Source organism: Penaeus japonicus, unplaced genomic scaffold, assembly GCF_977035675.1.
Source record: "Penaeus japonicus unplaced genomic scaffold, GWHDUDI00000001_assembly GWHDUDI00000008, whole genome shotgun sequence".
Lineage (NCBI taxonomy): Eukaryota > Metazoa > Arthropoda > Malacostraca > Decapoda > Penaeidae > Penaeus > Penaeus japonicus.
This window is the reverse complement of record NW_028234410.1, coordinates 20,569,006-20,591,505: the sequence shown is the minus strand read 5'-3', so window position 1 is coordinate 20,591,505 and position 22,500 is coordinate 20,569,006. Positions and strand designations below refer to the sequence as shown.

Genomic DNA, 22,500 nt, shown 5'->3' with positions numbered 1-22,500 from the left:
ATGTAAAGGACAAGACAAAGGGTGCAAGGCCTATGGATAAGGAGCGAAGGAACAGAGAGAAACGAAGTTAAAAATAATAAAATGAAAGGAAAGAAAAAAAAGGAAAAATAGTGTATGTCTTGGTCACAGATCAGGAAGAAGGAAGATGCTCAAAAAGAGTAATGATTCAGTAAAACTGCAATAGCAATATCAATAAAAAAAAAAAAAAAATATATATATATATATATATATATACATAAAAAACACTAGCGAGAAAAACAACAGAAGACAAAGTAAGGCAAAATGTACCACTACCACTAATCTTAAAACCTCAACCATCCAAAAAGGTCTTAAAGAATTCATTTAAGTTCAAGTTCTATATCAAGTACGCCATTACGGATGCCTTTTGGCTCTTCGACCAGCCTATGGAACAGACTATCGTGGATGGGGGGGGGTGTAATTACTCAATGGAAAATCTACTTATCGGGTTTTCCCTAAGCAGTCCTAAGAATCCACACGTACACACACACACGCACACACACACACGAACACACACAGACACACACAAGAAAACACTAATGTGAATCTATTTTATTCGAAAGGAAGACATATCCGGGATGTTGCTCTTTATAAGAGAGCAAGCGACATTTTTTGGGTATTATAAACCCTCTTATACTGTGGATAATTCCTGGATGACTCACTCAATGGCCAATTCAACTATCATTGTCATCCCCTCAAGCTTCCAGGAAACCAAACTCTGGAAATGAATGGGAAGGTTACACTAAGAGTAAAAGGCGAGGACGAAGAGGGAAGAGGGGAGAAGATTAATGGCAGATGGAGAGAACCAAGAGGAGAGGAAAGGTGGGTGGGGAGAGAGGAGAGGGGAGAGGGGAATGGGAAAGAGAAAGGAGAGGGGTGATGGGAGAAGGGGAAAGGGAAAGAGAGAGGACAGAAAAGAAGGGAGAAAATTGAGCTGAGAGGGAAGACAGGGGAGAAGAGAGGAGAGAGGGGAGAGTGAGACTCAGAAAATGGATGAGTTTACATGGCTGAAAGCTGTGGGAATTAAAAAAAAAAAAGGAAATGGAAATCGGGAGAGAATGAGTAGGAATTTGGCTTCCATTAGGAGCAAGAGCGGGCCAGGCAGGAAATGGGCAAAAGGGGAGTGACCGCAGGGTTACAGGACTAAAAATAAAAAATAAATAGATAAATAATAAATACAAATTTAACTGTGTGGCGGATTACATCAATACGTTAAGGTTAAAACCGTATTTGTTGTATCATCCATTATAAACCATATAAATGTTTCTTTCTTTTTTTCAGCAAGCGAGTCAGGCGACAAGGTACACATGTTAGCAAAAAAGAAAAAAAAAAGAAAAGAAAAGAAAAAATAAAACTGACTCGAATGACGTAGGCATTTAAGTGTACTTACCAATCGCTTAAAAAGAGAATAAATACCAGGAGTACAACAAGAAAAAGAATACCCGAGAGCTCGAGCAGATGTAGCTACAGGTGGTCACAGAACAGGCTGTAAGAGAAGGCAGGACGTGGACTGACCTGATCTGGGAGGGTAGGGTGAGCTGGGCTCGTAGCTGGAGGAGGAGAGCGGCGAGCCGGCGTTGGAGGGCTGCCCTCCGCCCATGGCGCCCATACCATTGGAGGGGAAGGAGGGCGGCGAGAGCGACTCCATGCTGAGGGTGCTGGGGGAGGGGGCCCAGTCCACCCGCTCCGGCCGCGGTCTCTTCGCCGTCGGTGACAGGGGAGGCTCAGTCTTGATCGCCACGTCCCCAGGGGACATGGGGGAGCGGGGACGCCCGCCCAGGGGGGAGACACCCATCCCCAGGGGCGACCCGTCCATGAAGGAGTCCGAGGGCGAGTGGTCCATCCTGGGTGAGACGAGGGTGTTGGCCATGGCGTGGTGGGTCTGCGGTGGTCTCGGCCCCAGCATCCCGCGGCCCCGGGAGGACTTGCGCGGGAAGTCCATCGTCATGCGGTCACCATCACACTCTGGGGGAGAGGGGAGAGGGGGTTAGAGGGGGTGCGCCTCCAAACTGACATCGATTATGTTTTGTGGCATTACGGCCACACGCTAATAAATATCATTGATATTGCTCTCCTTGACGACACCACTGAGGTCATACATACACGCACGCATACAAGCATCAGCACACGCACACGAGTAGTATACTAGCAAGCACACACACGCACGCACACGCATACACATACACATACACATACACACACACAATGTATATTACAATACAGACATGCATACATAATACATACAAATATATATACATATGCATGTGTGTGTATATGTATGTATATATATATATATATAATATATATATATATATATATATATATATATATATATATATATATATATATATATATATATATACACGAGCGCGTGTGTACATACATACACACGGTATATACAGTATATCTTGATAATAATTGCAATAATAATAACAAAACTGAAAAATACTAAAATAATACATTGACAGCACACCCAGGTCCATACAACCATTACAAATAAAGCGAGTGGACACAATTACCCTTCCCACACCATCAAACACACGAGTGTTTGCATGCTTTCAATTTCCTTTGTTAAGAAGCAAGGTCACGAGGGCCGTGGTAAAAGGGGGGTGGGAGGGGGCTGTCACTCACCCAGTAGATCCTGTCGCTCTGCAATTTGGTGGGAGTGATCACGTGACCACCTGGCGTCATTTAGATGCGCTGTCGGTGCATGATTATATATGTCTACATAAAGCGAATGACGAAAGTGGCCTTTTGTGAGGGCGTGGAGGCTTGATTAATGAACGGGGTATTGTGGAATTGATGGTCATTTGTGTTTCATTTTTCTTGGCATGAAAATTGCCATTCTCTATTGGTCATTCAATGGAAAAACTATATATAAACTGGTAGACTAATCTCCTTGCCATTCAAATTTCCTTCTCCGATCTACTCTCAATTTCATCATCACCACCGATATAAAATGCGAACATCATACATAGCGACTATCTAATATATTGCATCATTAATCTCTAGCCTCGCTGACCCGCATATCATTAGGAGCAACATCGCCATCCTCATCGCCAGCACCATCATCATTATCGACACCCGCAGTGAGCCTACTTTAGTTTCAGCGGGACGACCTTCTCGTTTTCCCTTGCACGCCATTACAGGCCGGCGACGCGAGCGAGACCAAGGGTCTCCTCGCTTGCGTTCTTCCTCTGCCACCTTGTCTCCCTTTCACCGAATCCTTATGACGTCTCTCTCTCCCTGGCACCCCCTGCGCTTGTCGCGGTTCGTCCTGCCGTAGAAGGTTCACCTGTTGCTCGAGAGCGCTACCATGTGCCGCACTGCTCTCTCTACTCCCCAGCGTTACTCTCACCCGCCCCCCCCATCCCCTCTCACTTACTCCACTCTACCCCTTCTCCACCCCCGCTGGGTCACTCCCTCCCAGCTAGCAAGAGCCACCTGCTCTTCCTGTGTGTCACCTGCTGCTATTTGTCACTCCCCCCATTCAATGTGGCACTGCATGTTACTGTGTGCCACTCATTGTTACGTTGTTTTTTCTTCTCATTAGATTCAACACTTGACGACCAATCACATAAGACGTTAGCAGACGCAATTTTAGTATGATGAATATGTGTGTATGTGTGTGTGTGTGTGTGTGTGTGTGTGTGTGTGTGTGTGTGTGTGTGTGTGTGTGCGTGTGTGTGTGTGTGTGTGTGTGTGTGTGTGTGTGTGTGTGTGTGTGTGTGTGTGTGTGTGTGTGTGTGTGTGTGTGTGTGTGTGTGTGTGTGTGTGTGTGTGTGTGCGTGTGAGTGTGTGAGGACGTGTGTGTGCGTGCATGTGTTTGTGTGTGCGTGCGTGCGTGTGTGTGTGTGTGTGTGTGTGTGTGTGTGTGTGTGTGTGTGTGTGTGTGTGTGTGTGTGTGTGTGTGTGTGTGTGTGTGTGTGTGTGTGTGTGTGTGTGTGTGTGTGTGTGTGTGTGCGTGTGTGTGTGTGTGTGTGTGTGTGTGTGTGTGTGTGTGTGTGTGTGTGTGTGTGTGTGTGTGTGTGTGTGTGTGTGTGTGTGTGTGTGTGTGTGTGTGCGTGCGTGCGTGTGCATGTGTGGTCGGGCGTGTGTGTGCGCTACTTTAACCCTTTTCAGCAAAAGCTACCAAGCAAACTCCCTTCGTCCCTCATCTCCGGGTGTGTGGCATCTGTTGCTATCTCGGATTGCATTTAGCATGGGGTTGTCTCCCCCTTCCTCCCTCTCCTCCAACCCCCTCCCTCCCCCCGCTAACGCTGCCTTGACCCTTCGCGTGTGCGACTCACTATGGCACTTCCAACACGGATTTAGCATTAGCCAATACCCGTCACAAACCGCCAGTCGACGGACCACTCCTCAGCCTCCCCCAACCCACCTCGAACTCCGACTCACCTACCTCCCCACCCCACCCCCTGAACCCCTTCCTACTTCCCACCTCTTCACCGCGCCCTAGAAACCCGGGACGGCAGCGGCGGCGGCGGCTGAGGCTTCACCTATAGCACCCGCGTCCCGTTAGGGTAAAAGAGCGCCGCTTATCCACCGCAGTCGAGTCCTGGCCATGCTAGTACTATAAGACCAACGCGCCAGGTATGCAAGAGCTTCCTGGATGAGAGGGGAAAGAGGGAGGTAAAGGGCGGAGAGGACCACATGGCCTCATTCTCAAAAGCGCAATCACTCCACTCTCGCGATAACAAACACCCATCGGTCTAGTATGGATCCGTTGATTATCCCATACAATATGAGGGCCCCTATACCGTATGGCTGTCACCTGTCGTGCCTAGGGGGCTTAGTACACGGCACCCACGAGCTTGATCAATTCACCGCCTACGGGCGACTCCGCGAGGCGAAGCAATACACCATCTGCTACACATACGACACTGTACTGGACGGAAGCACCATATATGGCCCCTTTAGCGATCCACGAGCTCCACATTCTCCAGTATTGGCCACCGCGCGGAGGGCCCACGCTCCTAAACCCTTGACACAAACTCACACAAAAAGGGAGTGAAAGTTTGCGTCTTCCCACACCATCCGCTTCCTTGGCCCCGCCCACCCTGCCTCTTGCACCCCCATTCACGCTATACAGGTAGACGGAGAAGGGAGCAAGACAGGGTGCGAGGGATGGAGGGAGAGAGGGAGGTTGAGATAACTGGAGGAAGGAGACGAGGGAGAATGAGGGGGAGAGAAATAAAAGTAAAGGGACTGATAGAGAAAGAAAGAAAAAGAGAGAGAGAGAGGGGGGGGGAGGGAGAGGGATTCGACCTTCGCTCCTTCTACACAACCCAAGAGCCACAAATCAATTGCACCCCCACACCCCCATAAACCCCCTTCCCCCGATGCCTTCCGCCTGCATGCCTGCTGGTAAGATACCTCAATCATCGTCTCATCAATGACTTCGTACTCTTTATCGCAGCGAGGAAAGAGCGAAAGAGCACAAAAAGAAATGAAATGATCAGTCAACGAACTGTCCTTCAATTTAGTTCTGCGACATCTTCAAGAAAGTGACAGTAATTTCGCTTCTCCCGAGAAATAAGATGATTGGAATCGTTTCGCCGGCGATCTCTAGGGTTCCATGCAATTATACTGACCCACCTCCGCTGCCTCCAACCTTGCAGTCTGCCTGGCACTCATGGTTGAATGACCTTTATTGTGGCACTGTTTGGCTTATGCTCAGCTGGCCAAATGACAGCGTTCTAATTCTTTAACGGACTTGTAGTGTTTGGCCTTGACAACGTTGATAACAAGGCTGAATGCAAGCAACGATTTCAGTTTATCTTATTTTTTTCTTCCTTTGTTATTTATAAACTGAATCTCGTCCGCCTACACCGTACGACACCTTTTCCCCCTTCTTATACATTCACGTGTCTGGAGTAGCGATGTATCACTGCCAGACGTACAATAGTCGATAATCTCACATACCTGCAGCTATTTGGCCAACGAACTCCAATATAAAACATCACGAAGGAAACCATGATTGAATTTAATGCATATGAGCCATTACATAGATTCAGAGAGGGAAAAAGAACGAAGTAAAACAAAGAGAAATGAAAGGAAGAGCAGGTGACAACTACCTAGCAGCTCTGCCGGGCTGACTTGTAGCATAACCATATTAAAAACAATATCATGTCTTTTGACGCGCTGTATTATCCATAGTAGGAATGAGATAACGGGAAAGTTGAGCGAATGGTAGCCGACAACGTTATATTACATACTAAGTTTTACTTACATATCTTTTGATGTTTCTATTCAATTTAAACTAATGCTATTTATCTCAATCTATTCCTCAACATTAACACGAGAGCGACAATTCAAGCACCTGATGTGTCCGCAAGAGAGAGTCCTCCTACCGGGGCACGCTGCGGCGGAGTATTAAAACCTTCACCCGCCAGGAGCTCTGTGACATACACAGTGTTAAATGTCGTACAGCCTTTCTCAAACTCCTCTCTCTCTCTCTCTCTCTCTCGTTTGCTTGCTTTCTTTCTTTTCTCTCTCTCTCTCGCTTGCTTTTCCCTCTCTCTCTCTCTCTCTCTCTCTCTCTCTCTCTCTCTCTCTTTGTTTTAATAAATCTTAAATGTTTTTAAAGTAACTGGCGTCTACTCAAATGTATACAAAGAAGACCCGTTTCTTATTTGGCCCTTATACATCCCAAAGACTTTAACAATTTTGGCAGCTAAACAGAGAAATATGCTACAGGGGGGAAGGGAGAACTCACTCATCAACTTGTGTCACGTGTGTGTATTCGTATGTGTATGTATTTGTATTTATGTTTGTGTGTGTGTTGTTAAAACACAAACAAACACACACTTACACAAAAGTCAAATCCTCCATAATACTACAGGTCACTCGCAAGTCGAGATCCTCGAAAGCTCTTACGAAAATTAGTAAAGCGTTTAAAAGAACATATACTTAAAATATCATCGCATCTAAGACGATTACATGATAGCCCAGACTCGGGGAATAATAGGGTAAGAATATCACTCCCCCCCTTCCCTCCCCCTCCTAAGCCCCCCCCCCTCTCCCTTTATCTCATCTTCACACGCGATTAAGAAATGATCGTGAGAGAGGGGGAGGCGAGAGGGGAGGGGAGACAGTGAGGGAAGGCAAAAGGGGGAGGAGGGGGATGGGTGGAAGGTAGGGAGGAGAACAGGGTGGGGCGAGAGAGGTGAGGAGGGTGGAGGGAGTAGGAGGGGGGGAAGGGAGAGGGAGAGGGTAAAGAGGAGGCGTGAGGGGGAGAGGGAAGAAGGGGTCATTGTCACTTGATTATCCCTTCGTGACAACTGTGTAATGTATACAGGATATGCTATATGTGCTAGTCTCTCTCCATCTCTCTCTCTCTCTCTCTCTCTCTCTCTCTCTCTCTCTCTCTCTCTCTCTCTCTCTCTCTCTCTCTCTCTCTCTGCTCATCAAAAAATCTCCCTTTTGTACACGTGCTGTACAACACCTCCATATACACAACTCGCACTTCAAAATAAACATTCGAAAAAATAAACAAATAAAGATTAGAGCGAAGTCAGGTGTTTGTTTGGTATATGGCGTCCATTGATAAGGCACGCACTAACCACGTTTACCTTCTTATAAATACTCACTCACTCACTCTCTCTCTCTCTCTCTCTCTCTCTCTCTCTCTCTCTCTCTCTCTCTCTCTCTCTCTCTTCGTACACACACACTCGTATGCACGCACACACATGCTAACACACAACACACTCACACTCACACACACACACACACGCGCGCGCGCGCTTATTTTTTCTGTTGTGTATTTAATTGTAACCATTTCTTTTCTGTCTTTGTTGATCTTTTCTCTATCTTTCCTGCGTTCTCCAAATCCGACGAAAGCTAATTGTTCGTAGTTCGGTTAAAGACGAAACCCACGATTCGTTTAAAGACGTAAACCGAAGCAGACATTCGGTTAAAGGCGCCATCTGAAATTCGAGTCCGGTTAAAGTTGATCTTCACAACATACCTATTGCAGCTATGCGTCCGCGCTTAAAGCTAGCTCTTGCTTTGGGAAATTGGGCTATTGGGTGATCGTCACCAGCCCCCCCCCCCCCGCCCCCACACACACACGCACACTCATACACGCATAGACAAAAATACCCACACAACATATAACAGCCACCCAAACGCGCGCGCGAAAATCCGCACATCCACATCCACACACACTACATGCGTCTTAAAAGACTAAATCGCAACAATGCAACCTTTACAAAGCCTTTGGACCACAACATGCAACCCGGTCACCAAACGAGGACCTTCACGGGGTTGAGAGAGGAAGCACAGCATCTCAGACCAGAGAGTGAACACTGCCCTCCACTCTGACTCTGGCGCAACAGGTAGGAGGGGGCTACGGTGGGGTAGGTAGGCTATGGGTGCTGTGATTAGAAGTCAGCGAAAAAGAGACGCAAAAGCCGGGACAAAGGTCTTTACGCAGAACGCACCGCAAGAGGCAAAGGAAGAAGGAATGTCTGGAAAGATGGTGTTTTAGTACGTGGGAAAGTGAGTCAAGGACCACCATGTGGCAGTGACACTCCTGTTGAAGGTTCGGCGAATCCCAAGGACAAATGGACGAAGGACAAGAAGGATTCTCGGACTGCACGTTGAGAGACGACGCACGGATATCTCCACCACTGGCTGTTTATTTGTTCTGACGAGATAAGTTTGCTCATGTTTGCGCCGGGGCTGTCAATAATATGCATATGCCTTCGTTGTATATATATCAACCTTCGTAATATGGGATAATGAACTTGAACCCGAGGGTATTTGATGCCACTTTCGCGGCGGAGTGCCTGAGAGGCATTCTTGTTTGTACTTTTAGACTGGTATTCATAGCATCCAAGCATCGACTAAGGAGCGAGGGAAGAGCAAGCAAGCTTCGGGGAGAGAAACAAGCAACGAGTATGCCGCGTGCCCCGCCACAAGAGTCAGCCTGTCTGCCTCGATGTGTCTGCTCGCCTCTCTTATTCTCCGTCTCCATTTCCATTTTTTTTCTCCCGCTGTAGTCTGCGTCTCAGTCTGCCTCGACCCGAGTTCTCCCCACCTTCAGGGAGAGAAAGGAGACGGCAAGAAAGACAGACAATCAGACAGCGACGAACAGGGGCGGGGGTGGACGGGCGCACGGAAGTTGGGGCCAGACGGGGGAGCCTTGCGGGACGGGAGAGGAGCTGACTTGGCAACACACTCGCTACACCTTTAGCACATGATTGCAAGCACCGCAACGCATCCTTCACAGCTATTCTAATCATCTCACAACAAACGAATGATCCTCAAGACATGTTCAGGTCAATATAATGCTGTTCCTTTAACAAGTACGACAGAAATCTTAGGCAAGTGGCCAATGTCTTTTCTATAAAACGGAAGCGAAAAGTGGCCACCTCTTGAATAATCTCGCCACTCGTCAAGTCGTGCGGTGCTATGGCTGTATGATTAATAAATGCCAACTGCTTCCTATATATAGCTATGCTTTGATGGCATTTATAAATCAACAAATCTAATTAGTTGGACCATTCAACCGAAAACTATCAGATTCTAGTATCTAACATCATCGTTTGTTTATATTCATAGGTAATACAAATCGGTACAGCCGTCGCCCCTATCATTACATCAAATCAAAACATCTTCCACATCATTACCATCATCTTTAAGCCTCACCACGACCAGTTTCCCCTCACCTAAACATCCATCATCGTAGTCAACACACTACACACTTAAGACGATCATAAACAGTCGAGTATGAGGTATGTGGATCAGCTCATGGTGCTGCAGAAGGCCACCAGTTGTGCTGCCCTCTTCGTACACGACCGGATCCGCCTTTCCTCGCGGAAATATAGACAAAACAATACCCCGTGTTACAGTATTACATCCAATTGTTTACTCGCTAACGATGCATCCGGGATCTATGGACACCTCAGTGGAAGACGGGCACCAAAAGATAGGGTTATAGGCCTATTCAAGACATACGAACCGCTGGTCTGGCCCTAAAGTCTTTCGCCAGCCTGTTAATTAGACATTAAGAACAAACACAGACGGCCACAACTGAAGGCATGTGCCTACCACACACGTGACACCCGCGGAGAGGCAAGCCAAGATCCTCTCCCTTCCTCTGCCCACCCGAAAGCACAGTATCGTAACTGTTCCTTCTGCCAGAGGTTATAATATTGCAACTTATTTTCTCCTGGCTTAGGGTGATTCAGTTTGATACCAACTAAAAATTGAGGCGTGAAAGGGAAATGAAAAGAAGGGGAAATTAAATTAGAAATAAAATGGAAGCAAAGTGGAAGCAGCGTGCGGCCGTCAGGTCACCGTCAACCGCACACCTGCAAAGGCAAACAAGTTCAATGCCCTCAAGGCTAACTGACGCATATCGCAAAAGCTGGTTCACTTCCAACTCGTCTCGCCCTTGCATATGTGCCCATCCTCCCACTAGCTCCGCCTCCTTCTAAAGACTTCACAGGGAAGAAACGAACAAACACATAAAACAGAGCAAACAAGGAAGATCGAAGAACGAAAGACAGCGCGATCGCAAGAAGGCATGCACGCCACGTTCCGTCGCCCCATGCCTCGTCTGCGGTCTGCACTTTGATTCCGTCAGTGTCACACCAACACCCTCTCGTAACACAAAATGCCGCGCCACTACACGCCTGATGTTTATGCTGCGTCGGCACAGCAACGTTCCTCGGCTGTTCATTCTTATCTCTTGGGGTCAATAACGATGCTGTGCTACAAAGTCGGCTATTGCAAGTGTGCTATGAATCAGCATTTCCTCGTTGTTACCAAGCTCTGACATCATGCTTATCTGTCCAAGTCCGAGCAATAGCCAAAGAGATAGCAGATTCAAATCGTTTGTGTCTAAAGTACTTTTCCCTCAGGGACACTTAATATTCGGTGGGAATAAACAATATAATGCTTTTATAAAATAAAAGAATATGAATAACCGACTTAAGGCCAAATAGTAAAAAAAAAGGTGCCAATAAATGTGACTATGCGTTAATATGTTAGCAAAGCGGAGTACTTGAGATCATAATTTCCGTTGGTAGACTAGGGCACTAGGGGTGTGTAAGTGCCTCCATTTTCCTTTTGTTTCACTTCTCTCTCTCTCTCTCTCTCTCTCTCTCTCTCTCTCTCTCTGGTAAATATATATACAAAACACACACACATACATATTCTCTTCCTGTAACACTCGAACACCTTTTTCCTTTCTTATTATCTCTACATTCCTCTCATTTGACGCTAACGTTCTCTCTCTCTCTCTTCTCCCCCTTCGTCCTCTTCCCTTGCCTCTGTGGGACACGGCGGCTTTATCGCCAACACCCCCTGACCCACACGATACCGCTGATCAAACCAACAAGGGAGACGCACATGCTGCCTATGGCCTAGTTTACAAACGGAAATTGTAATCTTTGACGTCCCGCTGTGCCAACATAGTAATACACGTCCACACTTAACATAGCAGGGATTGGTTTGTCCTTTGTTAGTTTGTCAAAACCACAGAGAAATGATGTATCATTGCTGTGTTTTGAGGCAATTGAGAAATTAGTAAATATAAAATGAAAGATAAAATCAAACACGCCTCACACGACGTCCATAGTAAGTTAGCAAGATGGGAGACAAAGGGGGTCTTAATATGGAGGACAAGGCAGTTCTGGCGGGGTCAAGATGCAAGGTCAGGGGGTCACATGACACGACTCGCTCCTCAGCCTAGCAACATCTACAGCGCCCACGCGGGGGAGGCAGATGCTCACACTAATATAAACAACCAATAAGGCTGCCGTAACATTCGGTGCGGACCAAAACAAGACATGCAGCGAATCCTCACACGAAGTATAACAGGACATGACGCTAACCATAACACGAGCAAGAAGCTCTCGTGTGTTACAGAGAGCGATGACCCCCTGCCCCTTCCCTCTTCTGGAGGAGCCGAGGGAGGGTGAGGCGCTGGGGAGAGCATAGGGGAAATGTAAACAAAGGCGTCAGCGTCAGCAGAGAAGATGGTCCGATGAATGTAAACAGTATTCTTAAAGCACCGGCGCTTTACAGTCCTTCTCATCCATCTTGACCTACAATACCACTGTCTCTGCTGCCAAGAACGAAGAACACAAAAGTATTGTCTCCCTTTTTATGTGCCTGGACTATGTATATTCGGGTGGCACTATTGCATCACACGGAAATCTCCTGACACTTGAAACAGGCAGGCGAAGAGAAAGAGAAATAATGCATAAGAGGGAGGAATGAGTAAGGTAAAGAGGGAAAGAGGGAGAAAGAGAGCGGGAGAGGAAGGAAAGGAAGGGAAGGATAGGGGAGAGAGAGGGAGGGAGGAAGGGAGCGAAAGGGAGGGAGGGAAGGGGAGGGAAGGAGGGAGAGCTAGGGAGGGTGGGAGAGAGAGACCTTTACTGTGATGTATGTGCATTCAATATTTTTCGTGTTGACTTAAAGTTTCATCAGCCAAATGACCTGTGATTGATTGCCTGACTGAATAGCTCATTCAGTAAGTGATGGATGATATCCTGATTAATTCGAACGATCGCTTAGGTATGTGTAAACATGTGTTTTAATGATCGTGTTGATTTAATTGTTTGTTAGTTTCACATCCTCCCGCCTCTCTACATGCGTGTGCGTGTATGCAAGCGTGGATGCATGGGTGAATGCCACCTCTATGTAAAGGGACATATGAATGTCTGGCTGCACACAATCACGTGACTACATAAATTGTCCATTGACACCATTACTTGTGAAAACGTACAACCAGCCAGCCTATGTCAAGAACAACGTAAGGAAACGAAGGAGTACAAGGCGGAAGGCGTCTTCGATTACGTCACAGGCGAGGTGTTGCTGATGTCAGCCACATCGGAATGGCCCACTAAAGTACAACTTGTTGCAACGTCTGCATGCTCTGCCACGTGGTGCTAACCCATTGGGGGAGTGGGAGGAGGGAGAGAATGAATGAAGGTAACAAGAGAAAACTGAATTATAAATAGAAGCACTATAAATAGGGAGTGTAACAACGCTAAAGACAAAAGAAAACAAACTAAACATGAGAAAAAACTCGACGTTAGTAATAGCTTAGTGCAACTGAACATCGGCACGTGATGGGGCAGGTTTAGTAGGGAATGAGGGACGGAGGAGGAGGAGGAGGAGGAAGAGTGAGACTGAGGAGTAGAGAGGTGAGGCAGGTGTTTTTAAGCTCTGCGTTGCATCTTGTATCTAACTGCGAGCCATAAAAGATTAGGAAACAGAGGGGGAGGGGAAGAGAAGGGAACGAGACGAAAATTGTTTATCACGAACTTTTATTGCAGTTTTATTATTCTCAAGGTAGACCAGAGGAGGGCGGGGCGGCTGTCGGGGAGACGCACGCGGAGGAGAGTCGGGCATACGGAAAGTGGGCGGGCGGGCGGTCGAGCGGGGAAGGGATCGGCAGCGCGAGTGTACACGGAACGCGTTGCCGAGACTAGTGGTCGCGGGGGGAGGAAGAAGCGGGCAACACGCAGGCGATTGGTTACTGTAAACAGGTGGTGGAGTAGCCAGCTGCCAGAGAGCACCGTCACCCACAGCTCTCTCCAAGATCAACCAAGGTCAGACGAGGTTCTTACGCAACACACACAGTCTGAGCGACCCTTCGGGCTCCCCTTCCCCACCCCCAACCCCCTTAAGCCTCTCTTAATCCCCTGCACCTTATACTTTCCCCGAACAGGCGAGACCACAAATATTTCCCAAAGACTAGACTGGATTTACGCCTTACATAGAAAACGACACCTGACTTGCAGGTAACCCGCACATCAACTTGCGGCAATACAAGATGTGCCATAAATATACGCCACAACATCCAAACGCAGGCAACATCACCTCCCCCATCCCCTCCGCCTCCATGTAGCTTGTTCTCGACTATCCGATCCTCTAAGCAAGTACAAACGTAAAGGACAATAATAATAATAAGACCACCACCATTTACAGCACCAGAAGTAGCAGTAGTAGTAATAATAATAATAACAATGAGAGGCATCATGACCACAGACAGACGAACAACACAAACAGAACAACGGCATCCTTGCCATAAAAACTGACAGGCGACAAAACACCAAAACCCGGTGGCTTGTGAGACCTAAATAAAACAAGGACACCAAACAAACACAAGTGGTAAAACATGACGGCGCGACATGCAATCCGTTTCCACCGGCGCGTTTGTCCGTGACATCCAACTCTATTGCGTCAGTCCTTAGTCCTAGATATTTGTCAATTGCTTAAAACACAATAATGCCGATCAACATTAATTGCGTGATTTAACGGGGATAATTACATGATCGTGAGTAACACTTGCTAAAATGAGTATTACAGTCAAAATATCCATATACTACTGTTACTACTACTACTAGCATAATTACTACTAATAATGATGATGCAGTGAAACAGTAAACACATAAAATGAAAAATATAATAGCAGCGATATCCATAACAATGACAGTGATAATAACAATAAAAAAATAGTAATAACAATAATAACAGTAACATATTACTGAAATATAATATAAGTAGCACTGTATACAATAATAACTATGATGATGATGATGATAACAATAAGAACAATAGTAATAATAGTACCGGCAACAACTACAATAAGCAATAATGGTGATTATGGTAATAACGATAATAATTATAAAATATTAATAATTATAACAGCAGTAATGATAACAGTAACAAAAACAATGACAATACAAACGGCAAATTCACCTTCATAAGCAATGACAATAATACAATAACAACAATAACTAAACAGCAAAAGGAAAAATAATATTCACAACTGAAAACCACAACGAAACTCTTTCGCTGTGACACTTGGCAACATTGCAAAGGAAATCTTGACATAAAAAAATCCAACAACGAAAACGTTTCCTGTAGGAAGGTTAAACAAAGACCTAAAGGACGACTCGAGTATTTGTTCATTCCTTGTTTTGCTTGTTTGATTCAAAGTTTGTGTATGTAAAAATAATACCATAGTAAATATTTCTGATCTTTATAAATTAATGGGTGAATAGACAATTGTACAACACACACACACACATAGATAAAATTTACAATACACCCTTGATCTCTTTCTTCCTTAACCCTTTCGGTCTCTAAAGCCTTTTCTCACTTTGCGTTATTATCCTTTAAGACATAAATCCCGTCTTTTGTTGTTAAGTTATTTTTTCGTACAATTAACTTCTATTAGAGTGACGAGGAAGCACTGCCTAAACATTGAGGTGTTGGGTGAAAATCAAGTGAGTACATTAATGCTATCATCGTCTAAGCGGATGTTGGAAACGAGGAAGTAGAGGAAAAAATAATTTATTTCAATCCACTAAAATCCTACCTAATCTTAAATCACTTTTAATATAAATTATGACGAAGCGAAATATATTTACATGAAGAGCTAACAAAACAAACATGATATAAAACATTAACTAACGTTTTTTTTCGTCTATGTGATATTTCCCTTCTTTATATATCAACCTTCTTCAATCCTTCATCAATTTTCCCTTCCTACTTCCCTTTTCCTTTTCCTTCAACCGCCAAATGGAATCAACGACTCCCCATACAATAACACAGCGTACCCAGCCCCGCACCCACTCCAGCCATTTATTAAACCCGCCGTAATATGACAGGCCGTTAAACCCACGGTCGATACGAGTGCCGTTCTTAGTGCCAAGACGTTATTGGCTCTCGTTAGCACTTTCTTTTTTATTGGCTTTTGATAAGCAGTTCATCGTTTTTTTTAATGAAGGGGAGTGAGCAGGTGAAAGAAACACTAAATGCTTTCGACAGCGCATGCATCCTTAAAATACATGACTGATCGAAATATATAAAGGAACATCCTCTACTGGTTCCTGGTTATCCAATCAACGTCAAGTACAGAGTCCTTGTTTGACGGTGACAAGCCTGATTAGCCCTAAATGTCTGAGTGTTAAAGTCTGAGGTTCCAGCAATTCTGAAGATACTATAGCCTTTGCTATGTGAAGCGTGTTTGTTTACTAGATGGAGACAAGTGGGTGGGTAACTGCAGATATACCGGAGTCTTAAACCTGATGAAAATATTCTAAATAATCTAAAAACCAGTTTACGATAGACTAATGGCAGATAATTTCCAGACTGTATGGCTAACGTTTTAAAGCTTAGTTATGACCTAAAGTAAAACATCATGTACATAATCAAACGCAAACACGTGTGTGATATGACATGACGTGACATAACATAGTGCGTATATATATATATATATATATATATATATATATATATATATATATATATATCATACATGTATTATATATGCATATATATATATCATACATGTATTATATATGTATATATTTACATATATATATGTATATATCATACATATTGTACATATTGTTATCAAGTTATTATTTAGTGGCATTTATAATACTAGTTACATCATTTCCATTTCGTGATTCATAATCAAGAAGCAAAATATGTGTACCTCTTTTTAAATTATGGATTAGACCAAAATACCCCAGAACGGATATTTTTACTTTAGATAAACTTGCTCTCTACCTTTCAGTGCCAGACCCAATGTAGAAGAAATAAAACTACCATGCACAAAATGGGCGTATTGTGCATTTTATCAACCTGGTATTTGGTCATTCACATCTGCCTCTAAAAAAGCCCCTGCCCGACTTCCGCGTCCCAAGCTTGCCGAAGGGCTATGGATGAACGCCCACACGCGACACTTTTACTTTCTCTTCTCTGGGACAACAACCCCTGGCTCCCATAGCAATGACAGGGCCCTCCTTTGCTCATGAGGTATCCATTTCCCCTTCAACATGAATACTGGTGACCGGGTAGTACGACAGCCCGGCAAGAGAATCCCCTGGTGTAATATGCTTCCTGAAGCACTCTCGCTGGGGCTGACAGTTCCGCTTTCCTCATTTTCAACGACAAAGACGAGGCCGAGAGACTACCGGTCAAAAGCAGCCCGGAGCTGCATCAAAATACAGGAAGCGCGACAATAAATTACTAGAAAAGCAAGAGACGAGCACCCCTTCCTCCCTCCCTCTCTCTCTCTCTCTCTCTCTCTCTCTCTCTCTCTCTCTCTCTCTCTCTCTCTCTCTCTCTCTCATGAACGGCCATGGGAGTGGGTGAGGGAAGAGGGGGAGCGGATGGCGGGGGCGTCATGAGGTCCGGGGGTGAGGTTCTGTCAGGTCAATACCCTCTATGACTCACACTCTCTCTTTAGAGGTCAATGACCCAATCCACCTGGCGTCGATAAACAAATTTAAATACCATTCACTCCCTCCCCCCTTTACTCTAAGTTATAAAATACACTGGAAGAGCTTTATATCAACTCCTGTCCATCCATTGAACAATAACAACGAAGCCAGGCAAGCGACACTTAGCAACTGCGTGACGCGTACGTGGGATGTAAACAAAGAGGGCGAGCAAGCTATTCCCGCCATTCTGCCGTTGCCGCACAGCACCCATTTCCCTCCGACTATTCATTCTATGGTGTAATGCAGGTAGGCCCCGTCCTAACCCCCCTCAACCCTTGTCCTGGGACGCAAATACGCCCTTAGGCTAAAAGTCTCTGCCAATGGAAGCCCCCAAATACTTCACAGGTTGTGTATGGATTACCATTAGCAGACAGCCGGCTGCCCACCCTCTCCCCTACCCTTCTATGTCTTGTCATGAAGGAACATGGAAAATTATGCTAACCATGATCCATGTCGGAGAATGGAGCGTCTACATAGGCAAACATATAATAGTAGAATATGAAAAAAACGAAAATTTGGAAGGAAACGGCGAAAGACGTTCGCTGGCCCTCCACCAATGAAAATGTTGGGCGCGCGTTCCACAGATATCGATCCGAGACAATGCCTCACTCGTGGTACTCAACATACCTCATTTAAAAAATGATTACGTAAAAAAGCAGAGACAATTAAAGTATAGGTGCGCATTAGCTCAGCGCGTACATGAAAAAAAACATGTACGAGAGAGAAAATACAGCACTCACAAACCATACCGTTAACAAAGTCAACAACGAACTTACCATACGGAAGAGAACTTAGCGAAACCACGAGTTGGACCACACACACACTGCTGGATCGGTCACATCGCATATTACCTTATCAAATATCTACCCCCTCCCCCCCACACGCACTCGACAGACATGCACCACGCACAGAATTCGTCCTAGACACGAACCTAGCATACTTTCACGCGGATCGCCAAGCTGTGTCATAAACATATTATTGCTACTCTTAGATAAAGCAACAAACAGTGCAACTTTGACAGGGAAGAGAGAATGGCATTCAGGGGCAGTGAAAAGAGCAGCGGTGCCAAGAAGTAGTGCGGAAGAAGGCAATGTGTTGTAATCAGGACAGTGACACTATGGCAGATGGCACTATTTGCATCCCTATACAAACGTGGAAACATACAGATGCACATACTTAGACACACGCAAGTTTATCGATAGATCCACATACGGTAAATGTATGTATTCATAAACACTCACATGTAGCCTACATATTTAAACGTTCATAAAACTGATTAATTGCTGACCCGATAGAAATTTACTGACCTACTGAAGATGTGATGTATTAGCATTCCAAATTTTCGCATTAGATAACTAAGTTCTGATGTATGAGCGAAATACCAATGGGGTGGAATTAGGTCAGCCACTCCATTAGGCTTTCACGCTCACGAATATCGATACAGCTAAGGTATGTATATATAAGTATGTATGTATGTATGTATGTATATATATATATATATATATATATATACATATATATATGTGTGTGTGTGTGTGTGTGTGTGTGTGTGTGTGTGTGTGTGTGTGTGAGTATATGTATGTATATGTGTAGATACACAAACATATTTTTTCTAGAAAACGTAGTAAACAGAAAGAGATAATATACTGTTAAACAAATTGAAGAAAGGGGCATATTTTTATTTATATCAAAATCCCTCCCTCTCGACACGTACACACGAACTCAGCTGGTTGTTTAGCAGGATTTACGATTTTCGACGGATGTGTGTCTGTATCTGGAACACTGAGGGTCAACAAGAGTGAATGTATGCGGGCGCGCGAGCGCCCGTGTGTGTATGCGCGCGTTCGTGAGAGAAAGAAAGAGAGAGAGAGTCTTTGAGCAAAGACAGATTACTGGAGTTACCTTACAATTTGAAAAAAAACATTGCAGAAATGGAGACGCCATGCTGTCCAATATATTTCTAAGTCATCAGCCTCCCTCGGTGGGCAATTATGTTTCTCTTTATTGCTTTTTTATGATATTTGTACTTTCGTTCCCCCCCTTATGACTTACCCTGTATCATTTAAGCTCTGATTAAACCAAGGGGGAAACACGAAGCTGCCAATATGGGAAGGGAGTCCGTTTAACTTTTACTGTTAGAGCATTTACAGCTGCCATAACGGCAACATATTCAACAGTGCAACTTCTGCTCTTATCTATATCCTTATTTCTTAAACAAATAACAAGTATGGATTTGCTATGACAAAACCATCTTGTCCCCGCCTACTCTGTCAATGTCTTCTTGCCGTTACTACTTCTACTCTATCTATATTCTTATAATCATGATTCCATCTTAAGGAAGACTTTTTAACCACAATTTCTGGGTATCTTTCGACCACTGTTTAGAACTGCCATCGCTTTAAATTGTCCCCTAGGATGAAACTGCCCCGATAGTGCCCGAGGTACGTCTTCCCATAATCAATGGGTACTTCTAATGGTTCGGCTCTCGGGGTAAGACCGTCTGAAATCTCTACCCGTTATATTTTCCCATTGTTTGCCACCGGAGGTCACATCTAGTCTACAGTTCATTACAGGTGGGGTTACAGTGTACTCCTCTTTTACAGGCTGTGTGGTTACGGTAGGAGGTCTATTTTCTCTTCCTTTATAATCGCTGGTTACACTGCCCAGTTCTCTGCAGTCTGCGGTCACAGTTTCCCGTTGTTGACAGTAAGCGGTTATAGTGTACCGTTGTTTACCGCCAGCGCGACAGGCACCAGGCGGTGCAGGTGCGTGAGATGTCCCATTTAAGCGGCCTGCAGCCCAGACTGCTTCAGTTCTTGGTAAACAACGGATACTGCGACCGTTAAAACAGTTGACTTTGCAGCCTTGAGTATCTAAAGCATGACCCTGTTAATGTTATCATTCATTTTGTCATTACTGATCATCATTTCTGTTATTATCATAATTGTCGGCTATACTGACGTTGAATTACGATGACTTTTTGTCGGTAACATTTCCAGGTATTGCTGTTGATACATTTATCATTACTGTAAGGCCTATCGACTGGAAGCAATAATTGTTAACAAGATCATTATTGTTATTATCACTATTTTCATATCGTTTACAATTCAGTCATTATTTGTCCTGTCATCATTTATATGAAGGATCTTTCATCTTATTCAATATTACCATGACAACACCATATCTAATTCACCATTGCCTACACCGTCATTAACAATCATGTATATTTACATAATTATCTTCGTTTTCATTACAATCATAATTATAATCAACACCCCACCTTTGCAATCAATATCATTGCAGTCGTGGCTATATCTCTCTCCAATGATACACCTACCAATTATGACAGGCAATTCTCGCCCACAACGCAATCGCTATCGGCATTCTCATTATTTGCATTTTCGAAGTAATATCATAAATAAACAGATACAAGCGAAACAACTGCAATTATCAATTAAGTAACTAGCTACGCCATAATCCCCGTTGGCACCTGAAATAGCCCGCTTCACAAAGGTATACAGGGACACTTGCACAGCCAGGCATAATATACACACAAATAGACATATATCAATTTCCATGTCAGTAATAAGACGTGATAGAAAATATTTTTTTTCGTTACGTGTGCTAACACATGTGACGCACTGACAGAAAGTAATTTCTGTTCGGAATGAAATATAACTGTATAATCTATGAACATTTAGTTAGATGGCCTAATTCTAGACGCATGAGCTAGATGCAATTCTCTATATAACACGTTATGAAATGCTATACATTCACGAAAAGACTAACAGACCTACAAACACACACACAAAAGTCCCCGCGCCAGTCACTTTCATTGCTCCTGTCAAAGCTAGCGAATGATTAGTGCAAGTTCTTTCTAATATTAAAATGACTGTGCATGTAACATGGTTATATGTCTACAATTCTAGATTTCTATTTAAAAATGGAAATAACAGTTTTATATATATATATATATATATATATATACATTTATATATACATATTCATATATATACATAAATATAATATATATGCATATAAAATTCTATGTACATCTATCTATCTATATACATACACACACATATGTATATCCACATATATATAGATATATTAATTTATATATATATATACATATGTACATATATATAAACACATATGTGTATATACATACATACGTGTACACACAAACACACACACACACACACACACATATATATATATATATATATATATATATATATATATATATATATATACATACACTAAAAACAGCATATTTCAACATCCCCAATAATACTCATATCAACATTAATATCGTCGTTATGCTCCCATTATCCAAATCGTCGGTCAGTCAACATTCTTATATTTCCCCCTGGTTTCATAAGCAGCGAAAGCTCTCTACGTCCATGTCATCTAGAGGAGCGGGCGGAGGGGTCTCGTACCACATATTTATATATCTCGTTATTAGTCAGATATATCAGTTATTAAGAATATTGTAGATACGTTTTAACAACGAAATACACTATAACTGCACTTTCCCAGAGATGATAAAATCCAAACAGATTTAGGCAATATCAACACTCGGTCACATCTTATTACATAACTCCTGAAGTGTTCCATAACCTAATTAAGTCCACGAGAAACAAAGAAAAATAGGGAACAATTATTTTCCCTTTAACAAGCCTGATAACGGGTTTGGCGAATGATGATTTCAATACTCCACTGAAATGTCCATTAGGAAAATCGATTATGAGGGGAAAATGAAATGGATCTCATATGCATATTCAAGCCCGGGTAGACCTGCCGATAATTATCTTTTCAATGTTATTATCGGCGCTGTTATCAAAATGCGCGCTTGCCTTTGATGCGATTAGAACTCAAAGCCTCCGATAGGTGATATTTACTCGTTAGGACGGATGCATCTGCATAAAATAAGATGGCCTTGATAGCAGATCATCTGTGATGAGGGACGTGAATGTTAATGTATATTGGTGAACGTGAGTCCTTATACTTAAGAGAAAAAAATAAGAGAGGGAGGGAGGGAGGGAGGGAGGGAAAGAGAGGGGGAGAAGGAGGGAGAGAGAGGGGGAGTGGGCAAGAGAGAGAGGGGGAGTGGGGAGGAGAGAGAGGGAGGGAGGGAGGGAGAGAGAGGGAGAGAGAGGGAGAGAGAGGGAGGGAGGGAGGGAGAGAGAGAGAGAGAGAGAGAGAAAACACGTCGATTAAT

At 44.1% G+C, this 22,500-nt stretch overlaps 1 protein-coding gene across 10 annotated transcripts in view; it reads right to left on the bottom strand.

Annotated features, from left to right (window-relative positions):
- Nucleotides 1-22,500, bottom strand: part of LOC122263630 (ecdysone receptor) — a 316,350-nt gene that overhangs the window by 285,365 nt on the left and 8,485 nt on the right. For all 10 annotated transcript variants that reach the window (XR_015191214.1, XR_015191215.1, XM_086539192.1 and 7 more), the window contains exon 2: nucleotides 1,534-1,983. Coding sequence is in view for 8 of the 10 variants with exons in the window: in XM_086539192.1 (XP_086395318.1) it covers nucleotides 1,534-1,966 (433 nt within the window). In the remaining 2 variants the exon portion in view is untranslated. The remainder of the gene's footprint in view (nucleotides 1-1,533; nucleotides 1,984-22,500) is intronic.